The sequence below is a fragment of the Carassius gibelio genome, chromosome A1, assembly GCF_023724105.1.
Source record: "Carassius gibelio isolate Cgi1373 ecotype wild population from Czech Republic chromosome A1, carGib1.2-hapl.c, whole genome shotgun sequence".
NCBI lineage: Eukaryota > Metazoa > Chordata > Actinopteri > Cypriniformes > Cyprinidae > Carassius > Carassius gibelio.
The window spans coordinates 10619375-10638808 of NC_068371.1; the positions used below are offsets into that span (position 1 = coordinate 10619375).

The 19434-nt window shown below is 43.7% G+C and overlaps 2 protein-coding genes across 3 annotated transcripts in view; one reads left to right on the top strand and one right to left on the bottom strand.

Moving 5' to 3' along the window:
- LOC127990397 (receptor tyrosine-protein kinase erbB-4-like) overlaps positions 1 to 19434 on the bottom strand; it is a 217992-nt gene that overhangs the window by 72980 nt on the left and 125578 nt on the right. The window lies entirely within an intron of this gene.
- The window catches only part of LOC127992420 (uncharacterized), a 431446-nt gene continuing 414183 nt past the window's right edge, over positions 2172 to 19434 (top strand). Inside the window, exons 1-2 of one of the 2 annotated variants that reach the window (XM_052591665.1) lie at positions 2172 to 2621; positions 2684 to 3701. In XM_052591665.1, the coding sequence (XP_052447625.1) occupies positions 2478 to 2621; positions 2684 to 2926 (387 nt within the window). In that variant the 5' untranslated portion in view covers positions 2172 to 2477 and the 3' untranslated portion in view covers positions 2927 to 3701. Of the gene's footprint in view, positions 3702 to 19434 lie in introns of those variants that run through there. The other variant, XM_052591656.1, reaches the window with a different exon arrangement.

Genomic DNA, 19434 nt, shown 5'->3' on the forward strand with positions numbered 1-19434 from the left:
ACTATACTGTAATAACCCTGGGCTGCATTTCCCAAAAGCATTGTAAGCCTAGATAGTAGAACCATTGCCAATAATTTAGCTATTAATGCACAATTCTTATCATATACACACACACACACACACACACACACAATCACACACATCTATGACCTATACAAATAATTTACAGTTTTATTACAGCTTTTCGGAAATGCACCCTTGATCTGCTATCCATTCACTAATACCTCTATACTTTGTCCACAGATAATTAATTTGTATCAATTTTTTTTTTCCTAATGAAATTTAGGAGAAACATTAAAAGAAAGGTTAACCTTTAAATGTTAGAGAACTGCTGTCCTGTGATCTACAAAAGAGCAAACTCTTTTACAGAAATTGTTAGTAAAACCTCTCCAGCAAACGATAAATATTTGGAGATCTAATGACTTTACAATCTGCATTTTCAAATACTTGACTGTCTTTGTTAAAAGCATGATGAAAGTAAGCTGAGGTCTTTTGAGCGAGACCGCAGCAGATGTAACAGGAGAATATTCCGAACAAACAAAACAACTCCAGTTACAAGCAAGAAAGTGGTAGGAGAGCATATTTCGCAAGAGATATGCGACAGTGAATGAGGAGGGTAGTTGACAGAACCCTGCAGTGAGAAGTGGGATGAGTTTCAGGGTCACAATCATCCATTTTTAGATGACAGAATGTGGTGAAGGCGTCTTTACGTGCAGGCACGGTCTGTTCTGCATTCAAACTGAAGAAAAACATAATATAAATGTCATCTCTATTGTTAAATGCAATCTGTTTGTTCCACTCCATGTGGCAAGCTACATGACACTGCACATATTTGCCTGAAACTAGCTCTATCTGCCAAATATTAAAAATCCATAAAGGAAAACAATTTGGAGGGCTAAATTAAGCAGCATTGAAGACTCATTTTAATAACAATGCATGCTGTAAGCAAAGTTTGGTCTTCCATAACTACAATAATGGGTCTTCCTTTAGTGCCTGCTGTCTCACACGATCATTGCCTTCATTCAAATAGCAATCATGACTTTTACAAATATCTTTACAAACAAAGGCAATCATTCAACCACTGGAGAAGAAAGCATATTGTAAATGATAAACCATACATTTCTGAAAATAGCTATGAATCTAAATTACACAGAAGTAGATTCATAAAAGGACATTTTTATTTTGTTTTTATTTTTAATTTTACTTTTTAAGCCAATAAATGGCTTTACTGCATTTGGTGCTGTTCTAAAAATCAATCTGCAGGCAAAAAGTCTTTAGAAAAAGATTTTGTGTAATTGATTTAGAATTAATTACACTTCAGCTTCGTTTATGCCAAGGTCAATATTGTCTAATTTGACAGATTAAGACACACAGTTCAATCGTCATTCATACGAATGCTCTGCATTCAATTATGGTCATTTCTATTATCGGAGCTTTTCGTTTAGCTGTAATAATTTCCAGGTGTCCATAATTGCTGAGGAATTCATCTCACCTCAGAAACCGTGTCAAGACACTGCTGGCTGTAATGAGACAACCATGGATAAACTGAACGGACACACTTCATAAGACTTTCAATGAAAAAATAAATAAATAAAATAATTAAATAAATAAATGTAGTTTATTGTTTAACTTAAACTGAAAATAAGATTACTCAGGGTAAATAAATGTGGTTTTAGAGCAGAAAGTGCAATTAAAATTTATTAATTATTAAGAAAGCAAGCAACACATTAAATTCAACTTCATTTGGCATTTGTGTTCGTATTATATATTTTTTTGCTTCTTATATATATATATATATATATATATATATATATATATATATATATATATATGTATAGTTTATTATTGTACGTTTCATAGGATTAGAATGACACAATAATAAATTGAGACAATAAGCTGTAATAAATGTGTCAATTATTTGTATTTGTAGTACATAATAAATACGAACACAAATTTACATTTAAAATAAAAGCTCATGGGTACTCCAGGACAGGTTTGAGAACCACTGCATTATAAGATGATGCAGATAACACTAAAATAACACTGGTGAAACAATATAATGATTCTGAATCATTGCTTCAAGATAAAACATTTCTTGCACCAAAAACAGAAATGAGAATGCTTGATGTGGATTTCAATTAAAATGTCAAACAGTTATTCTTCCTGTTTGCTGTTGACGGCTGTACTGCGTTTGAGCTCCGTCACTATATTCTTTTCATTGACTATTTTTAACTTAAAAATCAATTTTATACATCATTGTTTCCGTTTATATAACGCGTGAATATATCCTCTATTGTATTCTACAACAAAAACAATCAGAGCGCCTCGCTATCACTAGTTTTATTTTGATCTCCCGGGTCCGCTATTAGCTTTTAGCCAGTTAGCATCAGCAAGCGTGTTTGCTGCTAACTGCGCTTACATTGCTAATAATCTATTCTCACACATTACCACTGCTGTACTCACTGTTACTTGCTTTAATGGCGGATGAATGTCTCCACTCTGTGCAGCTCGAGCTCGAGGCCGTGGGGAAGCAGATTCGCGACCTGGAACAGAGGCAGGCCAAGCTGAGAGAGCGGAGAGCCGCGCTGGAATCATCCCGGGCTGACGCTCACAAGTCCGGGGTAAGTATACAGCGTGCTGTTAACAGTCCCACCACGTCTACTCCGTGTGTTTCTCTGCGCAGGCCCGGTGCACCCAGGACGCGATCTTCCCAGATGTCCTTCACTGCGACGCCGGGACACCACGGACCCTGGGTGCATCCACAGCGGAGGACGCGAGCCGGGTCCCGGGCGACTACTTCTCCCCCTCCTGCCTTCGAGCTCTCCATCCAGAACCGCTTCGCTCCCCTCCGCGAGACAGGACGCGACGCTGTGATCATCGGAGACTCCATCGTCCGACACGTAAGTGCTACGTTAGCCGAAGGTAAAGTGCACACTCATTGTTTGCCTGGTGCTCGTGTTCTCGATGTTTCTGCGCAGATACCCACGATCCTGAAGGACGGCGAGAGCCCCAGAGCAGTCGTGCTTCACGCCGGGGTTAACGACACCACGCTGCGGCAGACGGAGACGCTGAAGAGGGACTTCAGGAGCCTGATCGAGACGGTTCGCAGCACGACGCCCGCGGCGACGATCGTCGTGTCAGGACCACTGCCCACGTATCGACGAGGACACGAAAGGTTCAGTAGACTTTTTGCTTTAAATGAATGGTTGTTGTCATGGTGTAAAGAACAGAAACTGCTATTTGTTAATAACTGGAATCTTTTCTGGGAGCGTCCTAGACTGTTTCGCGCTGATGGATTACACCCCAGCAGAATTGGAGCGGAGCTTCTCTCTGACAACATCTCCAGGACACTTCGCTCCATGTGACTAGTAAGACAATTCTCAAATAACCATTATGATGAGTTTTGTTCTAACCGCTTAAATGCTAAAGGTACTTGCGCTGTAAAACCTATTAAGACTGTGTCTGTTCCCCGAATAGTGAGGTCAAAATATAAATATAATGTAGGATCTAGAAAAAATCTTATCGTAATTAAAGCAGAAAAATTTAAAGTAAATGAACAAAAACAATTTTTAAAGTTTGGGCTCATAAATATTAGATCACTCGCACCAAAAGCAGTTATTGTAAATGAAATGATCACAGATAATAGTTTTGATTTACTCTGCTTGACTGAAACCTGGCTAAAACCAAATGATTATTTTGGTCTAAATGTGTCATGATCTCAGTGGGGGCTGAGGCCTTTTCTGTCCTGGAGCACATGATTTGGGTTTTGCTGGCTCTCCAGGTGTTTCACTATTCTCGCTATGTTTTCTCCGCCCCTCTTGTTATCCCTGTTAACGTTTTCTCCCTCACCTGCACCCTGTATTACTCTGATTATCTTCCCTTTATCTTACCCTTGTGTTTGCTATCTTGTGTCAGTCCGTAAGCGTTGCTAGAGTAAGCTTCTAGTTGCTTGTCTTAGTTTGCCTGACTTCGGTTTTTGTATCTTTTCTCTATCTAGTCGGCCTGCTTTTTTTGTTTTTTTCCCTGCTTGCCTTTCGTACTCAGTAGTCCTCATCAACCAGGCGCCTGTCTCGACTCACCTGTGCATTGCCTTCGGACGCTTCGGCTCGCCAGCGCTGATCTGCCACCTGTTCCTCCCTGCTGTGCGGCGGTCGCCGTAGGGATCTTCGAGCTGGCTGTACATGCAGAGCGCTGACTCTCTCATGCTCCAATGGATTAAGTCCTCTGAGTAACTCAATAAAACGCCTCATTCATTCTACCGCAGTTGGGTCCTGTTCCTTTCCCTGACAGTACGGACTGACCAGAAATGGACCCAGCGGGTGAAGAGTTCGTTCGATCGGCTATCGCTCATCAAGGCGCTCTCCTCGGCCACCAAGCCAGCCAGCTTTCGTCCACCGCTCAGGAGGTAGAGACACTCACTACCCAAATGGCCGAATTAAGTGATCGCTTCCGTGAACTACAAAGTGTTCTGTCATCCGCCGCCCCGATGGGTTCTCAGCCTCTCGCTCAGCTCGAGCCCGAGCCGCACGCTAATAATCCGCCCTTGTATGACGGAGATCCCAATTCATGTCGGGCTTTCCTGTCTCAATGCGCGTTGGTGTTCGCGCTGCAACCGCGCCGTTACGCTACAGAGCGTTTGAAGATCGCTTATGTCATCACACTGCTGACGGGAGAAGCTCGCGACTGGGGAACGGCTGTTTGGGACGCGAGGGCCCATTTTTGTTCAAACTTTGAAGATTTTCGCTGTGAAATGATGAAGCTGTTTGATCGCTCCGTGAAGGGGGATGAGGCTGCTTCCCGACTCGCACGGCTCCGTCAAGGTGGGCGTTCTGTTACGGAGTACGCCATCCAGTTTAAGACTCTAGCGGCCTCTTGTGGTTGGAATGAGGAGGCGCTGCGGGCTATGTTTCGGGAGGGCCTGAGCTTTGACATTCAGGACGAGATAGCTACACACGAGCTGCCCAAGACCCTGGAGGGTTTTATTGACTTGGCCATTCGAGTCGAGAGCCGTCTTCATCTACGTCAACGACGTTTGACTTCCCGTCCATCTTGGGGGCTAGAAGATACCCAGCCATTCAAGCCCCAACAACCGCCTCTATCACCCCAGATGGATTCTGAACCCATGCAGCTGGGGCGACTGCATTTGTCGGCCCAGGAGAGACAACATCGGCTGGTGAAGGGCCTCTGCCTGTATTGTGGAGGGTCAGGTCATTTTGTTCAGTCATGTCCATTAAAAGCCAGAGCCCACTAGTCAACCGGGGAGTCCTAGTGGGCGTTTCTCCCCTCATCTCCCCTCAGTCACGTACCCAACTGTCTGCCACCATCAAGTACCAGGGCTCAGATCACTCCTGCAAGGCTCTTATTGATTCTGGCGCTGAAGCCAGTTTCCTGGACTATTGCACTGCAAAGAATTGGGGCATTCCAGCCGTCTCTCTTCCTTCTCCTATCACAGTCTGGGGTCTTTCTGGTCAGCCGGTCGCCACCATCACTCACACCACTCCTCGTGTAAGTCTTGTTGTTTCGGGCAATCACCATGAGTCCGTTGTGCTGTACCTTCTGAAGTCCCCTCATGCCAGACTTGTTTTGGGACATCCTTGGTTGGCTCAGCACAGCCCTCATGTGGATTGGTCCCGCAGTCAAATTGTTTCATGGAGTCAGTCGTGTCATGCATGTTGCCTTGGTTCTGCCTCTCCTCCTGTGTCTGTCACTCCTGTTTTTCAGGTGGAGCCTGCTGACCTCACTGGGGTACCGGCGGAGTACTTCGATCTGCGGCTGGTTTTCAGCAAGTCTCGAGCCACCTCGCTCCCTCCTCATCGACCGTTTGATTGTGCCATCGATCTCCTTCCAGGCACTTCTCCGCCCCGGGGGCGCCTTTTTTCCCTGTCAGGTCCTGAACGAGAGGCCATGGACTCATACATTCAGGAATCCTTAAGGGCCGGACTCATCCGCCACTCATCCTCCCCTGCTGGTGCTGGGTTCTTCTTCGTTAAGAAGAAGGATGGCTCTCTGCGTCCTTGCATTGATTATCGAGGGTTAAATGACATAACTATAAAGAACCGGTACCCCTTGCCGTTAATGTCATCTGCCTTTGAACTTTTGCAGGGAGCCAAGGTCTTCACTAAATTAGACCTCCGCAACGCCTATCACCTCATCCGTATTCGTGAGGGCGATGAGTGGAAGACAGCCTTCAATACCCCCACGGGACACTATGAATACCTGGTCCTTCCGTTTGGGCTTACTAATGCTCCGGCTGTCTTCCAGGGCATGGTCAATAACGTGTTGGGAGACATGATTAATAGGTTTGTCTTTGTGTACCTTGATGATATTCTCATCTTTTCTCCCTCCCCTCAGGTACACACTCAGCATGTGCGCCAGGTCCTCCAACGGCTTCTTGAGAACCAGCTATATGTCAAAGCGGAGAAGTGCGAGTTCCACGCCAAGTCCGTTTCGTTCCTGGGGTTTATAGTCTCAGAAGGGGAGATCAAGCCTGATCAGGCCAAGGTCAAGGCTGTCGCCAAGTGGCCAGTCCCCAACTCCAGGAGGGCTCTGCAGCGGTTCTTGGGCTTTGCCAACGTTTATCGGCGATTCATCAGGAATTTTGGCCAGGTAGCTGCACCCCTAACGGCGCTCACCTCCATTAAGGTACCGTTTACCTGGAGTACGCAGGCTCAGGAGGCCTTTGATAATTTAAAGTCCCGGTTTATCTCTGCTCCTGTTCTCTCTGTTCCAGATCCTGAACGGCAATTCATTGTTGAGGTGGACGCGTCGGAGGTTGGGGTAGGCGCGGTCTTGTCCCAGCGCTCCAGTAAGGATGGGAAGATGCACCCTTGTGCATATTTTTCCCATCGCCTTAACCCGGCTGAACGAAACTACGACATAGGTAATCGTGAGCTGCTGGCGGTGAGGTTGGCCTTGGGTGAGTGGCGCCACTGGTTGGAGGGGTCGGCGCTGCCCTTCTTGGTCTGGACGGATCATAAGAACTTAGAATACATCCGTTCGGCCAAGAGGTTGAGTCCGCGCCAGGCCCGCTGGGCACTCTTCTTTGACCGTTTTAACTTCACCCTTTCGTACCGGCCTGGGGCTAAGAACGTCAAACCTGATACTCTATCCCGTCAGTTCGAGTGCCCGGGAGAGGAGGTGCCTACCGAGACCATACTCCCGGATGGAGTGGTGGTGGGGGTGCTCTCCTGGGACGTCGAGCGGCGGGTGGAGGAGGCCGGACGAGGGGTGGAAGTACCAGTTGAGTGTCCAGCGGGTCGGTTGTTCGTGCCGGCAGTGTTACGCCCCGAGGTCCTTCAGTGGGGGCATGAATCTAAGGTCACCTGCCATCCAGGAATCAGGAGGTCTCTGGCTGCCATCCGTCAGCGATTTTGGTGGCCCTCAATGGGCCAGGATGTCAGGCAGTTTGTATTGGCTTGTTCAGTTTGTGCCCAAAACAAGGTCTCTAACCGTCCCTACATTGGCCAACTTCAACCCTTGCCCATTCCTTCTCGCCCCTGGTCACACATTGCCTTAGATTTTGTCTCTGGCTTGCCTGTCTCAAATGGTAACACTGTTATTCTCACAGTGGTGGATCGCTTTTCTAAGGCGGTTCATTTTGTGCCCCTCCCCAAACTCCCCTCTGCCAAGGAGACCGCCCAACTGGTAATTGACCACGTCTTCCGTATCCATGGGCTTCCGGTGGACGTAGTCTCTGACAGGGGTCCCCAGTTTGTCTCCCGGTTTTGGCAAGAATTTTGTCGACAGATTGGGGCCTCTACAAGTCTGTCATCAGGATTTCACCCCCAGACCAACGGTCAGTGTGAACGAGCCAATCAGGATCTCGAGCGAGTTCTCCGCTGCCTGGCATTCCGTAACCCTGCCTCCTGGAGCCAACAGCTCACGTGGATTGAGTATTCCCATAATACTCTTCCAGTAGCATCCACAGGTATGTCACCCTTTGAATGTTCTGTTGGTTACTCCCCTCCCTTATTTCCCTCTCAGGAACCCGATGCCGCAGTTCCGTCTGCCCTAGCCTTTGTTCGAAGATGTCGCCGCATCTGGAGGAAGGCTAGGAAGGCCCTGGCCCAGGCCTCTAGGCGGACCAAGGCAGCGGCTGATCGCCACCGGACCCCAGCACCCCGTTATGTCTGTGGTCAGAAGGTATGGCTGTCTTCCAAGGACCTGCCTCTCAGGGCTGTCTCTCGCAAACTGGCACCCAGGTTCATTGGCCCATACCAGATCACCAAGGTCATTAATCCGGCTGCGATACGGCTCAAGTTGCCCTCCTCTCTTGGTCGGGTTCACCCTGTTTTCCATGTATCCAGGGTTAAACCAGTTTTAAGATCCCCTCTTAATACCAACAGTTTCTCCCCTGCCCCCCCTCCCCCTCGTCTAGTGGATGGTTCTCCTGTCTATGCTGTTAGGAGATTACTAGATGTTCGTCGTCGTGGCAGGGGCTTTCAATACCTGGTGGACTGGGAGGGTTACGGCCCGGAGGAGAGGAGTTGGGTCCCAGCTCGGGACATTCTGGATCGGTCGCTGATCGACGACTTCCGCCGCAAACATGGTAAGCCCCTTCCTTAGGTCGCCTGGTGGCGTTCCTGGGGGAGGGGGTACTGTCATGATCTCAGTGGGGGCTGAGGCCTTTTCTGTCCTGGAGCACATGATTTGGGTTTTGCTGGCTCTCCAGGTGTTTCACTATTCTCGCTATGTTTTCTCCGCCCCTCTTGTTATCCCTGTTAACGTTTTCTCCCTCACCTGCACCCTGTATTACTCTGATTATCTTCCCTTTATCTTACCCTTGTGTTTGCTATCTTGTGTCAGTCCGTAAGCGTTGCTAGAGTAAGCTTCTAGTTGCTTGTCTTAGTTTGCCTGACTTCGGTTTTTGTATCTTTTCTCTATCTAGTCGGCCTGCTTTTTTTGTTTTTTTCCCTGCTTGCCTTTCGTACTCAGTAGTCCTCATCAACCAGGCGCCTGTCTCGACTCACCTGTGCATTGCCTTCGGACGCTTCGGCTCGCCAGCGCTGATCTGCCACCTGTTCCTCCCTGCTGTGCGGCGGTCGCCGTAGGGATCTTCGAGCTGGCTGTACATGCAGAGCGCTGACTCTCTCATGCTCCAATGGATTAAGTCCTCTGAGTAACTCAATAAAACGCCTCATTCATTCTACCGCAGTTGGGTCCTGTTCCTTTCCCTGACAAAATGAGTCTACTCCACCTACTGTTATAAGCATGAGCCCCGTCAGACTGGTCGTGGCGGGGGTGTTGCAACAATATATAGTGATATTCTCAATGTTACCCAGAAAACAGGATACAGGTTTAACTCTTTTGAAATATTTCTGCTAAATGTTACTCTGTCAGACATGCAAAAGAAATCTAATGTATCTCTTGCTCTGGCTACTGTGTATAGACCACCAGGGCCGTATACAGAATTCCTGAAAGAATTTGCAGATTTCCTCTCAGACCTTCTAGTTACAGTTGATAAGGCGCTAATCATGGGAGATTTTAATATTCACGTTGATAATGCAAATGATACATTAGGACTTGCGTTTACTGACCTAATAAACTCCTTTGGAGTCAAGCAAAATGTCACCGGGCCCACTCATCGTTTTAATCATACACTAGATTTAATTATATCGCATGGAATCGATCTTACTGCTATAGATATTGTACCTCAAAGTGATGATATTACAGACCATTTCCTTGTATCGTGCATGCTGCGTATAACTGATATTAACTATATGTCGCAGCGTTACCGTCTGGGCAGAACTATTGTTCCAGCCACCAAAGAAAGATTCGCAAATAACCTGCCTGATCTATCTCAACTGCTAATTGTACCCAAAAATACACACGAATTAGACGAAATTACTGACAACATGGGCACTATTTTCTCTAATACATTAGAAGCTGTTGCCCCAATCAAATTGAAAAAAGTTAGAGAAAAACGTACTGTACCATGGTATAACAGTAATACTCACTCTCTCAAGAAATTAACTCGTAGTCTTGAACGCAAATGGAGAAAAACTAACTTAGAAGTTTTTAGAATTGCATGGAAAAACAGTATGTCCAGCTATAGACAGGCTCTAAAAACTGCTAGGGCAGAGCATATACACAAACTCATTGAAAATAACCAAAACAATCCTAGGTTTTTATTTAGCACAGTGGCTAAGTTAACAAATTACCAGATGCCACCTGATTCAAATATTCCACCAACGTTAAATAGTAATGACTTTATGAATTTCTTCACTGATAAAATAGATAACATTAGAAATACAATAGCGAATGTAGATTCTACAGCGTCTAACACTTCAGTTTCATCCATCGCACCCAAAGATAAACTGCAGCGCTTTACAACCATAGGACAGGAAGAGCTAAATAAACTTATCACTGTATCTAAACCAACAACATGTTTATTAGATCCTGTACCCTCAAAATTACTGAAAGAGCTGTTACCTGTAGCAGAAGAAACGCTTCTCAATATCATAAACTCGTCGTTAACTTTAGGACACGTCCCAAAACCATTCAAGCTGGCGGTTATCAAGCCTCTTATTAAGAAACCAAAACTAGATCCTAGTGTACTGGCAAATTATAGGCCTATTTCAAATCTTCCATTTATGTCTAAAATTTTAGAGAAAGTTGTGTCTGCTCAATTGAGCACCTTCCTGCATAAAAATGATATGTATGAAGAATTTCAGTCAGGTTTTAGGCCCCACCATAGCACAGAAACTGCACTTGTTAAAATTACAAATGACCTGCTCCTTGCGTCAGACCAAGGCTGCATCTCATTTCTAGTCTTACTTGATCTTAGTGCTGCGTTCGACACCATAGATCATGACATACTCATAGATCGATTACAAAACTATACAGGTATTCAAGGGCAGGCTCTAAGATGGTTTAGATCCTACCTGTCCGATCGCTACCATTTTGTTTACTTAAATGGGGAGTCATCTCATTTATCATCAGTAAAATATGATGAAATAAATGTTGCCCCTTGGTAATATTATTAGAAAATACGGAATTAGCTTCCACTGTTATGCTGATGATACTCAGCTATATATCTCAACGAGACCAGATGAAACTTCCCAATTATCTAAGCTAATAGAGTGTGTTAAAAATGTAAAAGATTGGATGACACACAATTTTCTCCAATTAAATTCGGATAAGACAGAGATACTAATTATTGGACCAAAAAACACTACACAGAATCTTGTAGATTACAATCTGCAACTAGACGGATGTACTGTTACTTCCTCTACAGTCAGAAATCTGGGTGTTATATTAGACAGCAATTTGTCTTTTGAAAATCATATTTCCAATGTTACAAAAACTGCATTCTTCCATCTTAGAAACATTGCCAAGCTACGAAACATGTTATCTGTTTCTGATGCAGAAAAGCTAGTTCATGCATTCATGACCTCTAGACTGGACTATTGTAATGCACTTCTAGGTGGTTGTCCTGCTTCTTCAATAAACAAGCTACAGGTCGTCCAAAATGCAGCAGCTAGAGTCCTTATGAGGTCAAGAAAATATGATTATATTACCCCAATTTTACAGTCTCTGCACTGGCTACCTATTAAGTTCCGTATCAGTTACAAATTATCATTACTTACCTATAAGGCCCTAAATGGTTTAGCTCCAGCGTACCTAACTAGCCTTCTACCACGTTACAATCCATCACGCACCCTAAGGTCACAAAACGCTGGACTTTTGGTCGTTCCTAGGATAGCAAAGTCCACTAAAGGAGGTAGAGCTTTCTCACATTTGGCTCCCAAACTCTGGAATAGCCTTCCTGATAATGTTTGGGGTTCAGACACACTCTCTCTGTTTAAATCTAGATTAAAAACACATCTCTTTCGCCAAGCATTCGAATAATGTTTCTTTTTAATTGTGAGTGTAGTTGCATCTGTTCAAAGTTGCATTTTTATTCATTAGCATGGGTTAAACTAATTTTACTTTGTTGGATCAGCAGCTATGCTAATGTAAGGGAAACAGGTCAATTTAGCTCAAAGGGAATCATTTAAGATTTTAAAGGGAATTTGAACAGAATCACTGTTTCACGGCTGTTCACGGAGACGCGCCTGCGGTTCAGTGAACGAGCCGTTTAACATCAAATCTGCGCTGGATACTAATATCCAAACTATAGTGAAAACACTATCAATTAGCACAGTAACAAGATCGGCAGTTTAAGACATTAACTTGTAAGCACAAAACACAAGATACTTCTCTTTTCAATATGAATAAGGCTTTATTAGATAAATCTAAGACCTATAAACTAATCTAACACATAAACACACGCACACACACATTCACACAAGTTGCAGGAAGGTCGAAAGTTAGGGAAAGATGAGTTTAAGAGAATGGAAATATGGAATCCCAAGTTAACAGCGATACGTTAAATTGCATAGACATGAACAACCATCAATCACGTAATTAGCGCTCGCATTGAGTTCCTCAATGGGGTTAAAATTATATTAGATACACCAGCACAACAAATATCTGGGAATACGTTGCCTTCGTTTGCTGTGAAAGGGACTCCAGTTGAAAGGGGTATCCCGGTGTCGCTGATTGGCTGGAAGTTCAGTAGTGAAGTGACGTCTTGGGAAGCCCGTGGTTGTTGAGCGTTGGCTGAAAGTGCAGAGTCGTGTTCGCTGGTTGAAGTTGAATGGACGTTACAAAACTTAACTCAGAACACGAAACTCTCAAACGGAAAAGAAAAGAAATAAAGTTTGACGAGACTAGGTTGTTTTCTTTCTCATCGTGGCATAGTAGCAGCAGGCAGGCACGCTGGAACCGCGCTCAAAGAACAATGATGATTAACCGCATGGCTAGATGCTACAAGCTAAAGCTACAAGCTAAAAGCTAAGAGCAGGCATGACTGATAGCACGAGCAAGGCTGGAACTAAAAGCAGACTAAAAGCCCGCATGACTGATAGCACAAGCAATGCTAGACTAAAAGCCGACATGGCTAATAGCAGCAGCTAGACTAGAACTAAAAGCAAGATTTAATCGTGTCCAAAGTTTTTAAACTTCCTTGTTGGCCACCCCTCAAATGCTGCCTTGACCAATCAGATATGGTCCTGGGGTCTGGGGTATCATAAATCATTGTTTATCTTACCAAGCATGTGGTTCTTGCCTCACAGGGTCTAATTTTGGACATGATTCCTATAACATGATTATGATATATTTTACAAATAAATGATTGTCAGGACAATATCAAGCAAGAAAATGCGATTATTTCAATACTAGACATGACTATGTATCCTATAGTTATCAAAAGACATACACAATAAGTGATTATACATGATAGTCAAATGTGTGGGTTACACATAAATGAATATGGAGTTAAGCAATGGAATGATTCATTCATAAGTCTTTTTGAGTTCATTCTGGTCCATATATAATGTATAAAAAGGGTTTCTTTGCCATTCTCTGGCAAAGGACTTTTCTGTTAAGACAAAGGTTTAAAGCCCTTCCCCCTTAGGAATTTCAGTCTGGTTTCACTGGCTGGGGGGGAAGTCAATGCAAGTATTTAACTTGATCTCCTGGGTTTACATGTGATGTCCAGCGTTGCATTTCAATCACGAACAATAAATTTGACAATCTCTTCTTCGAATTAAAATTGTTAATAATTGTTCTATTGGTGTTAATGTTGAAAGCTGTTGTGTGAACAAGTTGGTTGGTTGGTTATCTTGCTTGGTTCCTGTGGCACTAGAACTGATTTATGACTTCCTGAGGAATTCAGCTCATGTTTCAATGCACACAGCTCTGATAGACTCTTTGATTTGTCTGATTTGACTCATTTCTGCTACATATATCCCCCTTTCGATCGGCGAGGTGTTTAGGTGAAGACATCGTCGATCGCTGGAGAAACAAAGGCAGAAGAAGCAGACAAACACAGCAAACAGCAAGACAACACCTCCATGACAGTTACTGTACTGGTGCAGGCATCAGGCTATTTAGGTACACGTGGTTAAGTTCAATTAGTCAATGTAGTTTAGCACATTGAGGATAGTTTAGATCGTCTTGGAAATTGTTTTTATTTTGATTCATCAATCAAATTTGTGGTTAACTTTGTTTGGTTCTTCTAGGTTGTCTTACTTTACATGTTTACCATTAGTTTTCTAGTAATTTCATTTTCAATTCAATGAATTGACCTATCATGCATGGAGCTCTCTGGCTTCCATTCAGTTTAGAGTGGCTGGCGGATATTAGGTGTTGCGAGTCAATCCTAATATCAGACCTTCGACCCCCGCAGGGTGTCTAGGCGTTTCACCTACTCAGGAAAGAGGGGAAGGAGAAGGATAGGTAAAAGAAGAACAAAACAAAACAAGGCTGCTGTGGGTTTTCCTAGCATGTGTCACAACTACTATTGAGCTAGGATGTCAGGTGCAGCTAGTGTGTCGTGAACCTTAACTTAGTGTCAGGTGTTCTACCTATTGTGAGGATGGCTGCACGTTTCTTCATGGATGGTATGTGTAACTTTGTTACGCTAAAAGTTGGATATTCTACCTGTGGGAAGAATATGTTTGTTGACTGTTTTATCAGTAGATGTGTTTACCTCTGGGTGTAGGTAATGTTGTGTGTTACTGGTGTAGTGCATGTGTGGTCAGATCTGTTCAAATCTGTGTTGTCTCCCCCTTTTTCTAGCATGTCACTGAAGACTGGCTCTCTGCATCCTTGGCTTGGATGAGGGCGTGTCCATGGTCTAATGAGGGTCAGTCCAGCAAGGCAGGAAGTTCTTTAGCACGCAGTCGGAGGCAGTTTGGCATGGCTGTGTGAAGCTGAGTTGCAAAACTTTGTCTCCTATGTTGCATTCTTCTTGTGATGCCTTCTGGCTGTAGCAGACTTTCTGACCTTCTGTGCTCTGGTGGTTGCTGTTGCACAGACAGGGAATTTGGCACTTGGAGTTGGAGTTCATTTGACAGTTTGTTAGTGACTGAGGTTATGTCCTTTAGTACCTCAGATTTTTCATCAACAGTTGGCCGTTAAAGACTTGTTCATTCTGGGTTGTTGTTGAACAGGTGCTTGTCATCTCTGATGCGGTGCACCAGGTGATCACCGGCCTTCCGTTCTGCCTCTGGTCACAGCGAGCATGACTCAACTTTGTGGTCACCTGCATGTAAATTGTCTTGAAGGAACTATCTTAGTTGTTCCATGACTTGTTCCGTGTCTTCTAATGGTAAGCGGTTATGTTCTTGTGAGTACTCAGCACTGTGCATGTCTGAGTGGTGCTGAGGTGGGTTTTGTTGTCGCTTACCCACACGAGTTGCTCTTGGATGAGTCAGGTGATTACCTTTGGATATCTGGTTAGGTTTCCAGATGTTATCCTTTTGGTTTCTTGAGAAGCGTGGCTGGTCCCATGGATTTTTCCAGCAGTTGGGCTGAAAGCGGTCGTGGATATGGGCGTCACGTTCTCTGTGCTCTTGATGGAAGACTCTGGTGTTGTGATGCCACTGGGTGTCGTCCTGGCTTGAGTCTTTGTTGACAGAGTTCAAGAGTGTGGATGTTTTGTTACCTTTCTTTGAGGCCAACTTCTGCTTGTTATAGGCCTTCTGTGTTAGGTCACGCAACTGTTGGATGGTCATGGAGTTCGGACAGGCCATGACACCTAGATGGTGACTTACTCCGGGGTGCAGATTCTTTAGGAAGAGGGTTTTGAAGTTCACATCCTCTTCAAGGTCAGGGCTGTTGTGTGCACCAAAGTAGGCTTGTCGGAGTCGGTTGTAATAAGCTTGTGGAGTCTCTTGACGACCTTGTTTGGTTTCCAAGGCAGATAACAGTCCATGTTCAGACTCTGGGTCTGTACACTCTTTAATCAGGACCTCACGAAGTCGCTGGTAGTTTGACTTGGTTTGACTGGGCTGTCGATCTAGAAAGTTTCGTACCTCGGAGCTGGACGTGGCTCTAAGGAGGTATAACCAGTCTCTGTCAGTCACATGAGGTCTCACTTCCAGGTAAAATTCGATATCTCGCAGATAAGCTTGGATGTCGGGGCTCTCTGTGGAGTTCGGGTTGAACCTGCTGATGTTTTTAGACAGCTTGTTGAGGTCTTTGATTGTCATCCCGTTTGCAGCTTCAAGGCCTTGGACGGGAGGTTTTCTTTCGTTGGCAGGAAAGGGTTGTGTGGCGAAGGCAGGTGAGGTTTTGGGTTGTGGCCCTTCGCTCCTTTCGTCATATGCCAGTTCTTGGACGTGGGACTCTGCTCTGCTCAGCAGTGATGAGGCTAAGAGAGGTTTCTCTTTCCTTGGCTCTGGTTTGTGCTTGTAAGCATTTTGGAGTTCTTTTCTGATCATGTAGAGCTCATCGTTGGTATCGTCTAGTTGTTGGGTCAGATTGTCCGTTTCAGTTCTGTACCTTTCAAGGTGGTCTTTCAAAGCACTATTTTCAGAGTTCTTGTTTCTGATGTCTATCTTGGCTTTCTCTAGTAGCTGTTCGGCATACTGGAGTCTGTTTACCAGGTCTTTCTGAGCAGCCGTTGCATGTTGCTGGTCGAGCTGAGCTGCTGCCAGGGCTGCTTGGAGCTTCATAACTTGTTCTGTTGTATCCTGCTCCCTCTCGCTGGGTGCTTTGAGTTGATTTTGAACTTTCACTTCCAGCTTGTCTATGCGACGTTGAGCACGTGTTAGCTCCTCTTGAAGGTGGGTGATGTGCTTGTCGCTCAGTTCCAGCTGGGTTGTGAAGGCATAGCTTAGTGAGCTTGTGATCTTGACTAGCTCCTCGTGGTTGTTGTTCTGGCTTGAATCTTGTGTCAGGAATCTTCTCAGGATTAGGATTATTATTAAAAATAATAACAGTTCAAATGTCTTTGGAGTGAGGCTGTCTGTTATGCCTCTCAGCCAAATGTTCACATCTTCCCCATGGGAAATGGGGTCTGCAGTCTGCGGCATGTTGGCACGCTGGGGAGAAGAGAGACTGACACAGATCTGTGTGGAGTAAAAGCCTATGTGTGGTGGGACAACTAAGTGTTGTATCAGTGATTGTGAACCACTAGTGAAATGTGGTGATGACTGTGTTGGTCTCAGGGTGTCTAAGTAGACTAGAGATGCGAAGACTTTGTCACTCTAATGAGGAAAAGGAAAAGAGAGACAGAGGTGAAAAACAAATTCAAATGACAAGCAAAATTTCTGTTTTTCAAATGAGGAAAATTATTTTTTCCAATTAAATGTTATCAAAAACATAAACGATATTATTATATTTCTTGCTTTGGACAAAAGAATACAATAATAATTCTGATATCTCTTTTCTTAGTCTGACAGGATTGACACCGTACACCTTTCAGTTGGACCGCTCACCAGGGAGTCAGCGAAGGCGACAGTTGCTCAACACGTATCTCTATTAAATTGATCTCAACGTTGGATGAGATGCTAAAACTTGGATTGCGTTTCCAAATGTAGGGAGGTTATGAAGAACAAATGAGAGGATGATTACAATCAAATTCATAAGGATGATTCGTCGTCTTTGGCACGATTGTGTATTTACTTCACTTAGAATTGATTGATGGTTCTTACATGTCCTACAAATGTAAAAAGAGAAGAGGAAAGTAAAGGAGAGAGAGGACGGAGATGGTAAGTCTCAGTAGCGGTTATCTCAACTACAAGGAGAGCGTTGTGTTAGTTGCTGCACAACTAATCAAACAAAATAAACTTTAAGTGAAAGAGATTTGTCTTTCTAATTTATTTGAACTCGTAGTGAGGGATAACAATGTATCCTTTTAGGGCTCAGGTTTGTCGTTCCCAGGCTAGGATACACAAAAGAAATGGTAAGAAATAGGAAAATTAAAAAAATTAATAAATGGGCAAAATATGCAAAAATGAAATTAAAAAGAGGAAATCAATACGTAAAACAATAGTGGTTAAGTGTATAACCAAAACAGGAAGAGGGGTAAAACGCATTCAAATAAGTAAAGGTCTGAATAGCATATATTCAGATGGGTAATAAATAAATTAGGAAGAATAAGTTTACTTTAACTTCCAAAGTTCAAGGCTTATTCATTCCTAAAATAATTAGACCCAAAAGAGAATACTAGAAATAAAAGATCATATGAAATGATCTGAGAGGGAAATTTTAAATGATTCAAAATAAATTTAATGTTTCAATTAAATTTCAAATTGACAATTAATAATTGTGAGTCAGTATTTCCCTTTCTAGTAAAATGAAAATAAGTGGTCTAGTGAGAAAAGAGAGCGATAAAAAGAAAGGGACTAACAAGTGTTAGTTAAGATGTTTAAAATGGTTAAATCACGTCAGCGTTGCCCAAACACACATTATTCTACCACTGGATGGTAATGCTAACGGCTAACCTTTGAGGCTAGTGGCTTTAGTATAGACTTCAATGTAAATGCAATGGTTTCGTTAGCTTAGCGACACCGCGGAGTTTGTGCACTGCGCGTGCACAGTTCAGAGTTGCTCCGGAAGTACGTTAGGCTTCCGGGTCACGGTCGTCACTATGGCAACCAAAACACATTCTAGTGGATTAGCACATGAATCGTTGCATTGTTGCAAATACAGTTAAGCATGTTACATGAAATGTCGGCTCATTTCAACACTGTACAAATAACAACACCGCCTTTCAGTTGGTTTTGCGATGTGGCACTTAAACTCTCAGTTTGTATAGAGTTAAATTTATCTTAATTCAAATAGCAGCTTCCTGCTGTAGTTATTATATCAATCTCAGCAATTTGATTCTCCGTGCCAGTTTTTTCTGGACACAAACATAAAAGTTTTCCTTCGCTGTTGGTACACAGTTAAAATTTACTTGATCAAGCTTTTAAAAACTCCCATTCAAATTACTCTCGGACACACGCAGTGTTACGTGAGATTGCATTCACTTTGTGAACGGATACAAATGGGCAAACATTGTTCTCTAATGTTTAACGTTAACTTAGGGGAGTCGAATATCAAATTTGATTCGGCAGTGGAACACGCACTGGCAATCAAACTATATGAAATATGAATACGGGGACTTTGATAAATAGATTGAGGAACCCGCTCAAAACTATTCTTTATTCACCGATTTATATCCCTTTTGAAACACTAACAGTTTAGCTCCGTTCAGCAAACAGTGACTGAGATAGCGTTTGAGACACTGGAACACGCAGTGAAATCAAATCAGCTATAAAACAAGGCATTACACAAATGAGGAACACGCTCAAATTCTACCTTATTGTACGTTCTCAGATGTTTACTTTTAAGTTCACTTACTGCTGTTAACAACAGGGAGACGGACTCGAGTTAAAGTCTCCTCTAGCTCCTTTCATTCAAGCGGGAGGGCGCGCGCTGCTTACGTCACGCGTCACACACACATACTCAGGTCTCGCATGCTTCTCATCTTTCATTCCTTTAGCAAAATCAAAGATTAAATAACTTGGTTTATGCTCACAATTTAGATTAAACTGCCCGCAATCATTCTCCACCATTATAAATGTAAGGGAAACAGGTCAATTTAGCTCAAAGGGA